This window comes from Equus asinus, chromosome 19 (assembly GCF_041296235.1).
Source record: "Equus asinus isolate D_3611 breed Donkey chromosome 19, EquAss-T2T_v2, whole genome shotgun sequence".
Lineage (NCBI taxonomy): Eukaryota > Metazoa > Chordata > Mammalia > Perissodactyla > Equidae > Equus > Equus asinus.
Window position 1 is genome coordinate 19,631,662 of NC_091808.1, and position 12,407 is coordinate 19,644,068.

Here is a 12,407-nt window from a genome sequence, read left to right on the forward strand (position 1 = left end):
GAGGTCCCAAGGAATGAGTGAGGGTAACAAAAGACTGGCATCTGCAGGTTGTAGAGGGTGTTTGGAGCCAGGCCAGGGCCCCAAAGTAGTCTGTACATCTTCTCTCAGTCCCTGAGTTCTTTTCAAGAGCCATCTTCTGGGTCAGTCATTCCTTACTCTGCCTTTGACAGAAGCTGCCCAGGCCCCAGCTGGCAGAGGGCCTTTTCCTGCCCTCTCCAAGGGGAAAAGCTGCCCACCTGTGGCTTCCTGGACATCAAGGGGAGCCAGGGCTGTGGGGTGAGGTCAGTGCACTGCCCTCTCTCCTCTGGCCCCAGGAGGTGAGCATGCAGAGCCGAGAGGAGCCACTGCAGCTGAAGCTGGACACCTGCAGAAGCGTCTTCTTCAAGCCCACCTGGGTGGGCTGCTCCTCCACCAGCCTTTTCACCTTCCGCAACCCCTCGCGTCTGCCCCTGGAGTTTGAGTGGAGGGTCTCCCAGCAGCACCGAAAGATGCTGGCCGTCCAGCCCGCCAGGGGGCTCATCCAGCCCAACGAGAGCCTCGTGAGTGCCCTGCCCCGCTCTGAGGGCTGGAGGGAAGGATCCCCGCCATCCTCACCATTGCCATCATCTCTTACTCCTGCCTATCAGGGCCCAGGCTTACTATGAGCACCCTCCCATTCAATCCTAGTCACCTCCTTATGAGGAGGTACGATTGTTACCATCATCAGTTTACAAAGAAGAATTGAGACTTAGAGAAGAAAATGCTGCTTATAAAGATTATAAATTAGGAGGCACAGAGCTGGGACTTGAACAGGGTTTCTGATGCCAGTGTCCAGAGGCGAGTCCACTCTCCATCCACGGTCCCCACAGCTGTGAGGCGGCTGGGAGGTGGTGTGGAGCAGCTGGATTTGGGGCCAAATTGGTGGCTATCATTAAGGAGTAAGGAAGGGGACTCCTAGAGGTCCCAGCAGCAGCCTAGAGGGGGCATGGGCTGGGACCCAAACTAGGAGACTCCCACCCCTATACGGTCTAGGGCCTTATAAACTAGCTGGAGAGGCCAAATTTGGGCCAAGAACCACCAAGACATGGTGTCTGTAAGAACCCAGGGATAGTAATCAGTGAGGTGAGAGAGTACACAGACTCTGGAGTCAGTCATGAGAGTTCACACCTCATCTGAACTGACCTCATGTGAAGTCAGTTCATGAGAGCTCCCACCAGGTGGCCCTCACCAGCTGTGTGACCTTGGGCAAGTTACCCCACTTCTCTGAGTGTCCAGGTTCTCATCAGAAAATGAGGCACTAAAATAATACCACTTACCTTGTGGGGATAAAGGATTGAGGGGCTTAGGGAGATAACATAATATGTGACATGTGTGCAGTGCCTGGCACAGCGCCGACACTCATAAAGAGTCACCATAGCTTGATATCCTGCAGCGGGACCTCAGATGGCCAGGAACCCGGGTGGGGGGTTCCCAGAGACCCCCATACAGGGATAATCTCTGGGACCCCAGACGCTGACGTGGACCTTCAGCCCTCTGGAGGAGACCAAATACCTGTTCCAAGTGGGGATGTGGGTCTGGGAAGCCGGCCTGCCCCCAAACACCAAGCCCCCTGCCACCACCCACTACATGCTCCGGCTGGTGGGCATGGGCATCACCAGCAGCCTCTCTGTAAGTGGGAGAGCCCTGGCGGGTGGCGGCGGGGCCAGGGCACAGGTGGGAGGGAAGGCCCCAGGGTGCCTGACTCCAAGAGGGCAGGGGATGGGAGCCCTCTGGCCCTCCGTTCCACACCTCTGCACCTGCCCTTCCTGGGGATTCTCTGAGGCCAGGGGTGGGAAAGCTGGCGGCATGGTCCTGGGGGAGCCCCTCAGCCTAGGCTGGCTGATTCTGGCCCTCAGGCCAAAGAAAAGGAGCTGGACTTCGGGAACATGCTGGTGAACAGCAAGCAGTCCAGGCTGCTGGTGCTCCTGAACGAGGGCAGCTGCACCCTCTACTACCGCCTCTTCCTGGAGCAGGGCAGCCCCGAGGTCGTCGGCGACGATCCCCTCGGTACACAGTCCTGGGCCAGGGCCGGGGCTGGGGCTGGGGAGGAGGGCCGTGGGGGGCACTGGTTCAGACTGGTTGACCACAGCATGGTCTGGGGCCAGGCAGAGCACTTGGTGCTTCCGCTTTCTGGATGCTTGGCATTGGGTGGGTGACTGTCTTCTCTGAGCCTCAACTTCCTCATCCGTAAATGGGGCTACGGGTGAAGCAAAAGACTTAGCAGGTGCCAGTGACACAGAGACAGGTCCCCTCTGTCTGGGTCTGGGAGGAGGGACTCTGCTCCCCATTTTCTGGCTCAGGGCCTGCTCTCTGGCCCAGGGGAGGGTGTCTGGGAAGGAGCAGGAGGAGAGGCCAGGCCGCTCTGGCTTTCACTGAGGGCCTCCTCTGCCCTTGACTCTACCCGGGTCATCCCTGAGCAGCTTTGCAGCTGGACCGCATGGAGGGGAGCATGCCACCCCGGTCCCAGGACACCATCTGCCTGACTGCCTGTCCCAAACACCGGTCCCAGTACTCCTGGACCATCAGCTACTCTCCCCTCTCCCACAGAGGTACCTGGGCCATGTGTCACGGAGAGTCAGGGCCAGGGAGGAGAGGGGGAGGGCTGTGTGAGCAGGACTTGAGGTGGGAGGATGCTGAGGGTCCAGGCAGCGCTGGCAGCATGAGTGCAAGTGTGCCAGGGTGTGCCTTTGCGTATCTGGTGTGTGTGCCTCTAACTACCCACGTCTGTCTGTGGGCGTCCATGTATGTGTGTGCCTGAGCTCTGGAGGACTCAATGTGAAGAACTTGGAGCTGTGCTAATTTACTGCGGGATCTTAGACAAATCCTCAGACACCCTGGGCCTCACCCTTCTCCTCTGTAAAATGGAGTCATTACCAGCCCCCCCGAGGCCAGCTGGGAGGAATCCAGGGCGGCACAGAAGAGTGACTGAGAGTGTGGAGTCCAGCCAGACTGCCTGGGCTTGGACCCTGGCCCCAGTGCTGATTAGCCATGTAATCTAAGTACGTTGTTTAACCTCCCTGTGCCTCAGTTTCCACATCTGTAAAATGGGGATATTAACGGCGCACAGGCAAGAAGAAGGAGTGAAGTACTGAGACATGCTCTCACGTGGATGAACCTTGAGAACGTTACACCAGGCGAAAGAAGCCAGTCCCAAAAAGCCACATGGCGTATGATTCCATTGATGTGACGCATCCAGAATAGGCAAATCCACAGAGACAGAAAGTAGATTTGTAGTTGCCAGGGGTGGGGGAGGGGTGATGGGGAATGACAGCTATTTGGCACCGGTTCCTTTTGGGGTAATGAAAATGTTCTAAAACTAGGTAGTGGTGATGATTGCACAACTCTGTGAATATACGAAAAACCGCTGAGTTGTATGCATTAAAAGGGTTAATTTTATGGTATATAGATTATACCTCAGTAAAGCTATTAGTAAGAATTGCTAGTCTGAAGACAAATAACAGAGAACATTCAATACAGTGGTGTAGGGAGAACCTAGGACAGGGCCTGGCACGGAGAAAGTACCAGATGGGGTCGGCTACTGTTGGTTATTGTTGGAAACATCCCAGAGCCTGGGAGACACCTGCTGCTCCCAACAAGGGTCCCGGGGCAAGTGGCCCAGGGGTCCTGCCCCTCAGCCTGTGCGCCTTGCTCCGAGGGGGGCTGGGAGGTGAGCTCACTCCCCTCTTGCACATCCCTTTCCCCCAGACAACAAGGTCGGGGAGAAGCAGGAGCTGTGCCGCGTCTTCCTGACGGCTGTTTACCCCTTACTCTCCGTCCTGGACGCCTGCTCCATGGGCAGCGCCGAGGGCATCACCCGGAAGCACCTATGGCGCCTTTTCTCCCTGGACACGCTCAACAGTTACTTGGAGCGCGACCCCACGCCCTGGGAGCTCACCTACAAGGTGCCCACCCGGCACAGGTGAGCTGGGCCCGGGCGAGGACCGGGCCTATCTGGAGATGTTCTTGGAGCTTTCTGCCCACACATCCAGCATCAGGCCATGTCCAAGAAGTGGCTCCCTATCTCCCCTCAAATTCTTGCCAGTCCCTGGAGGGGCCCCGAGAAGGCAGGGATTGGCTTGAGGTGGGAAGTGCCAGCCTGCCCCTCCCCTGAGGCCCAGAGTCTCCAATTCCCGCCAGAAGGGAGATGAATACCAAGCCAGCCACCCCTGGGAGGGCCCCATCCTGTCCCCATCCCTGTCTCTGAGCCCGTTTCTCTGTTCCACACAGCACAAACCAGATCCCCCCCGTCTTCACCCCTCTGAAGCTCACCTTCAATTTTGGGGCAGCCCCGATAGAGGCCCCACCCTCTGTGGTGCTCCTGGCCCTGAAGAACAGCGGAGTGGTGCCCCTGGACTGGTATGGCTAGCCGGAGGGGCCTGCCGGGGGGCCCGGGAGGCAGGTGCTGGAGGCTTTCTCTTGCTGGTGGTAGGCCCGGCTGCCTGGTGTCTGGAAAGAATGGGCCCCCCATTGATGGAGTGTGGAGGCCTGGGTGGGACTGGGGTCGCTTAGCAGGACACCAGAGCTGTCACTGGCTGAGACCTGTTAATAGCCTCAGCAGTGGTGGAATCACCCTGATGGAGGCTGGCACGGTCATGTTAGTAGCTTGCTGAATGAGAAGCAGCCACGGAGCATCTGCTCGTGCCAGGCACTGTTTACAAGCCCTTTCTCCTCCAAGCCTCACCCTAACATGGTAAAACATCCTCCTCTGCTGACTTTCCTAAATGGGAGGCTGAGGACTCAGCCAAGACCCCTCAGCCATTAGCACGCAGAGGCAGGTTCAAATCCAGATTTGCCCACCTCCAGAGCCCCAGCCTCCACCAGCTAGTCAGCAAGATGGCTTCAAACTGCGGCTGCGTACCAGGCACCACGCTGGGTGCTGGGGCACCCCTGACGGAGCCCCGGTCCAGTGGGGACCGGGCCTGCACGGGGGCGAGTTGAGGGTCTCTGGTGAGGGACGACAGGGATTTGCTGCCACTGAGCCCGTGTCAGGAAGGATGGCATGGCTGAAAGAAGCTGCACGGGGCTGTGGGAAGGGTCGAGGCTGTAGGGCAGGCAGCACTTCTCCAGTCACATGGGGCCCCGGCCTGGAGACCTGAGGCCGCCACGCTTGGCCCTTCCTGTGCTCCCCTTTCCTCCCACTGGGGCCCCGAACTTGTGCCCAGTAAGCATCTCATTTCCATGCCAGGGCTTTTTCTTGTGCTTCCTCCCTACCTCCACTACACACCTTGATTTCCTAGTTGACTTCTTTTTGATGACTTCCAACTTCACTTGGCTAAAGGGAGGTGAGAAAGATGTGTCCCCATCTGGGTCAGGCCTGGGAGAGAGAGCTGGGGGCCCAGGCTGGGCATGGCAGTGGGTGGATGGGAGTGAAAATACGCAGCTGGGGGCAACTGTAATCTCAGGAACCTTCCTGCCTGAGCAGAGTCTTGGCGTATCCGGGATGGGGGAGAGGTGGGGTGGAGGCTGCATCATCAGGGGTACTGTCTGGATTGTCCCACCCCTCCCCGTGGTGGAGGGTGCTGGGAAAGCTGCCTCCTTAGGTGGCTCCTGTCTGAGACGTGCTGGCCCTGAATGACTGAGGCAGCTTGGCAAGCAGGGCAGCCGGCCGGTGGGGAAGGCCAGGGCCCGCCTTGAGCTCCGGACCCACCATTCACTGGGCTCTTTGAGTGGCCAGGAGCCAGGCCCTACAGGGGTCGGGGGTGGGGGCAGGAACGGCACGTTGGCCTGCATGCCGGCGTGCAGCAGGGTATTTTAGTGGATTGTGCGGGGGTGTGTTTGTGTAGGAGCAAGCCAGCTCACACTCTCCATGGAGAGGGTCCAGGTTGCTGGAAACGGAGGCAAGAGGAAGCCCAGGCAGAGTGCCCGCTGTGCCGGCCCGTCCGTCGGGGATCATCTGAGGTTCAGGAAGGCCGTCCGTGCTGCCTCCAGGATGCCAAGCGCGGGCAACCTTCCTTGGAAGGCCCGACTCTCCTAGGCTTTATGTGTTGTTGTGTTTCCTTTCCATTTCTTAGAAGGCTATTTTTGAAAATTCTAACCGGTCTCTGCTGAGCTCATAAAGAACAGACTGAAGGTTTTATTCCTGCCAGAACCAGTAAGAAATGGGGAGTGTGGACTTGGCCTGGAGGCACGGCAGCAGGCAGGATGGAGTGAGAGCCCCAAGTGGGAGGGAGACCAACAGAGGAAATAGGGCTGCCCCACCCCCTCCAAGCCTTCTCCTCAGCCTCCGCCCTTGGCCCAGGGAGTGTAGGGTCTTGCCTTTCAGCAGAGATTCCTTACAGCGTCAGATACCGATACTGGGTAATGGCATTTGTTCCCTCATGCACTCGCTAAACATTCACTGGGGGCTTCCTAGGTGCCAGCTCAGGCTTGGTCCTCAGAGTAGAAATGGTGAGGAGCCCAGGTCCTGCCCTCCAGGGTGCCGGGTGATGTCTGCTGTGAGAGTGTGTGCAGCACTCAAGGCCACTTCACTCCATCTTGCCAGGGATGGTGGGGGGCATACCAGAAAGGCTTCCTGGAGGAAGCTACAACTAAGCTAGACCTGCAGCCTAGAGAGAAGAGAAAGAGAAGCTGCGAAGGGCCTTCCAGACAGAGGGCCTGGCATGAACGTGGGTAAGAGAAAAGGGCCTTCGTGGCTGGAGTGCTGATCCGGGAAAGAGAAGAGTCTAGGATGCAGCTGGGGAGGCCGGCCAAGGCCAAGGCATGCAGGGCCTCAGACTCCTCCTCCTTCTGAGAGTGTAGACTTCTTCCTGAGGCATCGATGGGATGGGGGGCAAAGACATGATCTATTTCAAGAGCTGTCACTCTGGTCTGGGGTGCAGGGAGCGAGGAGGGAAATGGATTAGCAGCTTGAGGCAGAGGGACGAGGTGGCAGGGCGGGGGGCGGGGGGAGGGTCCCACAGTCCCAGATGGGGGACCGCGCCAGAAAAGGAAAGGGGGTCGGGAGTATTTGGAGGGAGACTGACTGAGGGCCACGAAGGACACAGAGGGGTTGAAACTACCTGGATGACCCCAGAGGAGCAAGATCTCTAGTTTTGCCACTGATCCATATCCCCAGATAAAACGACAAAAGCAGTTTATTTACCTGTAACAAGTCAATGAAACAAGGGTGATGGGAGAGAAGTAAGAAATGGCCAGCCCCTCTCCAAGCCCGCTGGGTGTGGTGATGGGGGATCAGCGTGCGCTTTACTCTCAGCCCTCACACAATGTAGACACATGGACGCAGCCACGGGGTTACCCTGTTTCTCCTCATTTTTTCTGACAGTAACGGCACAATACTATACCTATTACTTCCTGCTTAGCATTCTGTCAATAACATTTTCACTCTGCATTATACCAATCACATTCCCTTTAGGTCAATACAGATCAACACACACACATCTCAATCATTCTTTTTAATAGTCACATAATATTCTCTATTATGAATGGACCTTAAGTTATTAAACCACTCCTTTATTGGATGGCGTTAGTTGTTCCCAGTGCTTTTTTTTTTTTTGCCACTACAAGCAAAGCTGTGATAAACATCCTTGTGTCTGCGTGAGTGTGTGTGTGTGTGCACACATGCTTGCATTTATTCTTGCAGATCCCCCAAAATAGAATTTCTGAGTCCAAGGGCATATACATTTTTTATCCTAATAGATGCTGCCTAAATTCCTACAAAAGTGGCAGCAGGTCCTTCTCTCCCTTCCCATGTTTGAGGGTGTCTGTTCTTTCTAAACTCACTGGCATTGGATGTAGCGATTTTTTCAGGGTTCTGACCTGATCCGAGCGAGTTCCCACTTGCATTTCCCTGACTGATCGTGCCTTTTCCGATGTGTTGGCCGTTTTCTTTTCCCCTTTTGGCTGCTCCCTGTTCATACCCTCTGCTCGTTTGGAGGCCAGTTCTGTGCCATCTCTCTGAGAGTGAAGGGCCATCCTTTTCCGATTGCGACCTTGGGACCCCTGTGTCACTTGTGTTGTCAGCTTTTTGGAGGGCAGCATTTGCTTCACTACAGCGTGAGGCATTTCAGGGGCATTAATTCTACTCCAAGTCTTGCTGCAGTTTCCAGAGTGCTGGCCCTGCTGGGGTGTCTGTTCTCTGCCCTGTGCCCAAGCTGGCCTGGACACCTCCCTCTCAGGGACCCCTGGTTGATGCTGCTGGCATTCCTAGATGCCTCAAATGGCTCTTCCTAAGGGCTTTGTCATAGAAACCCCTCCCGAGTTAGTGGCCAGCTCAAAGTGACCCACATATACAAGCACCCCCCTCAATCCTTGGCACCCACTGTGAGGGCCCTGGTCTCCACTTCCCTTGTAGTCACTGTGGCCTTGCTCTGTTCCCAGGCTTTGAGGCCATTATGGAATGAGAATCCACGACAGCCACATTTGCTCAGCCATGCATAGGACAGCTTGCCAAATGGGGGGATGAAGTCGGGGGGGGGGAGCATGGAGGAGGGCTCCATCTGCCCCACCCAGGGCCTCAAGCTCCCCCCTTTCTGTTCTGACTGAGGGGCTCCACTCCCCCTGCTTTGTGCCCCTCTCCCAGGGCCTTCCTCTTTCCAAGTGACCAGCAAATCGACCTGGAACTGTGGGCAGAGCAAGCAGAGTTTGACGCCACCGAGCTACACCAAATGCGCGTGCAGGACAATTGCATATTCTCCATCAGCCCCAAGGCCGGGAGCCTGAGTCCTGGGCAGGAGCAGATAGTGGAATTCAAATACAGGTGATCCCCCTACCGCCTGGCCTGCCCTTCTGGTCCCAGAGACCTCCTTTCCCCTGGTGCCTGGAGAAGACTGGCCTTGCACCGTGTAACCCCAGGGTTCCCTGAATGGCCACCACCCTGGGAGAACCCCAGCTTCCCACCTATAGGGGAGGTTTAATTCACCTCTTGCCCTATCTCAACTAAGGGCTTTCCGCATGCTCCCAGAGGCTAGCCAGCTCAAAGCCACAAGCATGCCTGACCATTTGTTCTCCGGCTTGTACCACGGCTCCATAACTCATCTCAGACTTGTCTCCTCTCTTCCAGCCACCTGTTCATCGGCACTGATCGTCTCCCAGTGCTCTTCAAGGTGTCCCACGGCCGGGAGATCCTGGTGAGGCCTAGCACCCTGGTCCCGTCCTGGACAACAAAGAGAGGAGCAGAGAACCGAGCTCCCCACAGAGCTGGGGTCCAGATCTCTCTGCTAGGTGCTTCAGTTCCCCCCAGGAAGGGGTGCTACTCATGGGCTTTCTATTTTCAGCTGAATTTCATAGGTGTGACAGTGAAGCTGGAGCAGAAGTACGTGCACTTCACCTCTACTAGCCACCAGTTCACCCCTGTCCCCATCGGCGACACACTGCCCCCAAGGCAGGTCAGTGGTCGACATCGTCCTGGTCACCAAGAGGCTTAAGGATCAATCTCCCTGTGTCTGCACTTGCCCTTGACGGGGTGACAAAGACCCTGCCATTCAGCAGCCCTCACCCCAGGAGGTGGGGCTGCAGATTGAACCCCGAGATTGAGCAACTGGGAGACACCAGAGGCGAGAAGCCGCAGCTTCCTGTGCCTGGTGCTAAGCCCTGTGCAGCCTTCAGTGCCTTTCCCCTGGCACAGGGCTCTGCAAACTTCTTTGACTGCGAACCACACTAATGTATTTGGGATAATAACCCAGTACTTACATACACATACAACCAAAAGTATCACAAATCAATATGTACGCTACTACATGCAAAGCACTCTGATGTTTTCCTTTTTATTTTATTCTTTTCTGCTTTTAAAATGCTGGACATGACCCACTCGATTGGTTTCATGACCTACTCACTAATCGGTCTCAGCCACTGTTTGAAAATCACTGCTCCAAAATCAGACACTGGAATGGGAAAAACTGGAATGTGAATCCTCATGAAGCTATAGAACTTTCTTTATTAATTGGAGGGAATCAATTTCCTTTGCTCTGAAAATGTGCATTGGAAATCTCCAAGAAGGGGACATGGTGTTTTTCCAAACATTTCTTGGCTCTGAAATTTCCCACTTAGAAGTCCTTGTGTTTCTGGGCAGGAGTCTCTGGCCATTCAGCCTAGAGGCAAAGGAATGGACCTTCTGGACCTGAGAGGAGGTCCCCCAGCCCCGAGGTCTGTTCACTTCCCTACACTACCCTATACCACCCTTTACCCTGTGGGCTTCGCAGAATGCCCTGGGGCTGGCCATTCCCAAGCCTGCAGAAGCCCAGACTCTTGAAAAGGAAAGCAAAGACTCATGTGCCCCCCGGAGAGCTTTCCAGAGAGACCAGACCACTCCCCTGTGGCCCTGAACATAGACAATGGAAAATGCCCCCAGATCCAGAGCCAGAAGACCCAGTCATGCCTCCAACCAAACTCCACAACTGTGGCCAAGCTTCCTCTGTCATTTTTGAGATGATGACACATGGTGGCTTGGACCTGCAAAAGGTCAGTGGAAATAGAGAGAAGTGAACAGATGTAATTTACATTCTGGAGGCAGAATCATTGGGACTTGCTGGGGATTGGATCTGGGAAGAAAGAGAAAGGGAGGGATTAAGGATGTAGTGGATTCCTAGTTGGATCTCCTGGGAATATGTAGTACCTTTTGCCGAGAGGAGATAAACTGGGGGTAGGAATAGGTTTTAGAGTGAAGAGTTTGGTTTTAGCCAAATTTGAGATGCCTATGAGACAACCAAGAGGGGTTGTCAAGTGGAAGTTGGATACAAAGTCTGGAGCTCAGAGGATGGTCCAGGCTAGAGAAATTAGTCAGCATATTCAGTGCTGAGAAAGATGAGGGGGCCAGGCCTAAATCCAGGTGAAGTCTTTGTTCCTTCTGGCTTCCATTTTCTCATCTCTAAAGTGGAAGATTGAACCAGAAGATCTCTGGTTTCTTCCAGGACATTCTGTTATTCCCAAACTTTGGAGTTAGTCTCGGGACCTCAGACCTTCCTCTGCTCCCTTATCTACCTTCAAGCAGGACTGCCTCTAATGGCAGACTTGGAAAGTGGCAGCCTCATGGGTGATTAGAACAAGAGCCTAGAAAGCGATGAAGGGTCTGGATGGTGCGTGCATGGACATTTCCGTAAATTCCAACACTAGGGACACGAGCATTAGTGTCCCCTTATACCTTGACAAAGGTAAGTTGAGAGCAAATAAAATAAGGGTTGTAGATTATCCTAAAATGTCACAGCCTGAAAATACAGTTACATCCTTCTTGGATGATCAAGCCATTGGGGAAATCAGAGGTATTTGGGAGCTCTGGGACTGTAAAGGTGACATCGTGGAGCTCAACCTGTCCCACAGTGGACATGGAACCCAGGCTCTCTGCATTGCAGCTCTGAGCTGGTATGGAGATTTCCCCATTCCTGCCCTCTGCAGATTTATGAGCTGTATAACGGTGGTTCCGTGCCCGTGACATATGAGATCCAGACCAACATCCTGTCGCAGGTTCAGGAGAAAAATTTCAATCACCCCATCTTCTGCTGCCTCAACCCGCAAGGGGAGATCCAGCCAGGAACGACGGCTCGGGTCTTGTGGATCTTCTCGCCCATTGAGGCCAAGACCTACTCCGTGAGCAGCAGCCTGGGCTAATGTGGGGGTGGGGGGTTGGAGTTGGCCTTCTCAGCAGGCCTTGCTCTGACCAGTTCCTTCTCCTAACCTCCCAACTTCCCAGGTGGATGTGCCCATACACATCCTGGGATGGAATTCAGCCATCATCTGCTTCCAGGGAGTGGGCTATGACCCCCATGTCATGGGGGACACAGCCCCATTCCACAACATCTCCTCGTGGGACGACAGCTCCATACCCTCTAGGCTGATGGTTCCTGGACAGGTAGGGGGAAGGGAGCTGGGAAGGCCTGAGGCCTCAGAGGAGGCTGAGGGCCCACAGTGGCCAGTGCAGAGGGATGGGAAGGCTGAGAAGGAAATGAGATGGAGATGAGAAGGGAGGGATGAAGAGGGGAAGCCTGGACCAGCCCTCCTCCAGATTGAGGAGGCAGCACCAGCTCCATGAGAGGCTTACCCTGCCACCTAGTGCCCACAGCTGTTCCTTCTCAAGCCACGCCACCTGCTTCAGGGTCCTCTAGCCACCCTCTTCTCTGGGCATTGGGATGAAGGTATTGGAATGAGTATAAAGAGGCTCCCCCATTCTAGGGCTCTGACGGATTATCTTCATGCAGAATAGCCCCTCTCTTGGACATATATGGGTGGTGCTGAAAGATATCTAGGGTCGACAACACTACTTTTAGTTCACACACTCCTAACCGTTGGGAGATCTGATGCGTTCCCCCCATCCATCCATCCATCCATCCATCCACCCACTTCTCCATCTATCTTTCTGTGTGCCTATCCAGTCACTATCCACCCATCTTTCACTTGGCCACCCTTCCACTCCTACCCTCGTTGGACTTCTACTGCAGGATGAGCACTGTGGAGGTCCTGAG

The 12,407-nt window shown here is 55.2% G+C and overlaps 1 protein-coding gene across 6 annotated transcripts in view; it reads left to right on the top strand.

Moving 5' to 3' along the window:
- CFAP65 (cilia and flagella associated protein 65) overlaps positions 1-12,407 on the top strand; it is a 33,634-nt gene that overhangs the window by 15,092 nt on the left and 6,135 nt on the right. For all 6 annotated transcript variants that reach the window (XM_070489701.1, XM_070489706.1, XM_070489705.1 and 3 more), the window contains 11 exons: positions 315-539; positions 1,489-1,647; positions 1,875-2,025; positions 2,439-2,567; positions 3,724-3,937; positions 4,246-4,374; positions 8,537-8,713; positions 9,017-9,083; positions 9,231-9,341; positions 11,344-11,535; positions 11,639-11,797. In XM_070489701.1, the coding sequence (XP_070345802.1) occupies positions 315-539; positions 1,489-1,647; positions 1,875-2,025; positions 2,439-2,567; positions 3,724-3,937; positions 4,246-4,374; positions 8,537-8,713; positions 9,017-9,083; positions 9,231-9,341; positions 11,344-11,535; positions 11,639-11,797 (1,713 nt within the window). The remainder of the gene's footprint in view (positions 1-314; positions 540-1,488; positions 1,648-1,874; positions 2,026-2,438; positions 2,568-3,723; positions 3,938-4,245; positions 4,375-8,536; positions 8,714-9,016; positions 9,084-9,230; positions 9,342-11,343; positions 11,536-11,638; positions 11,798-12,407) is intronic.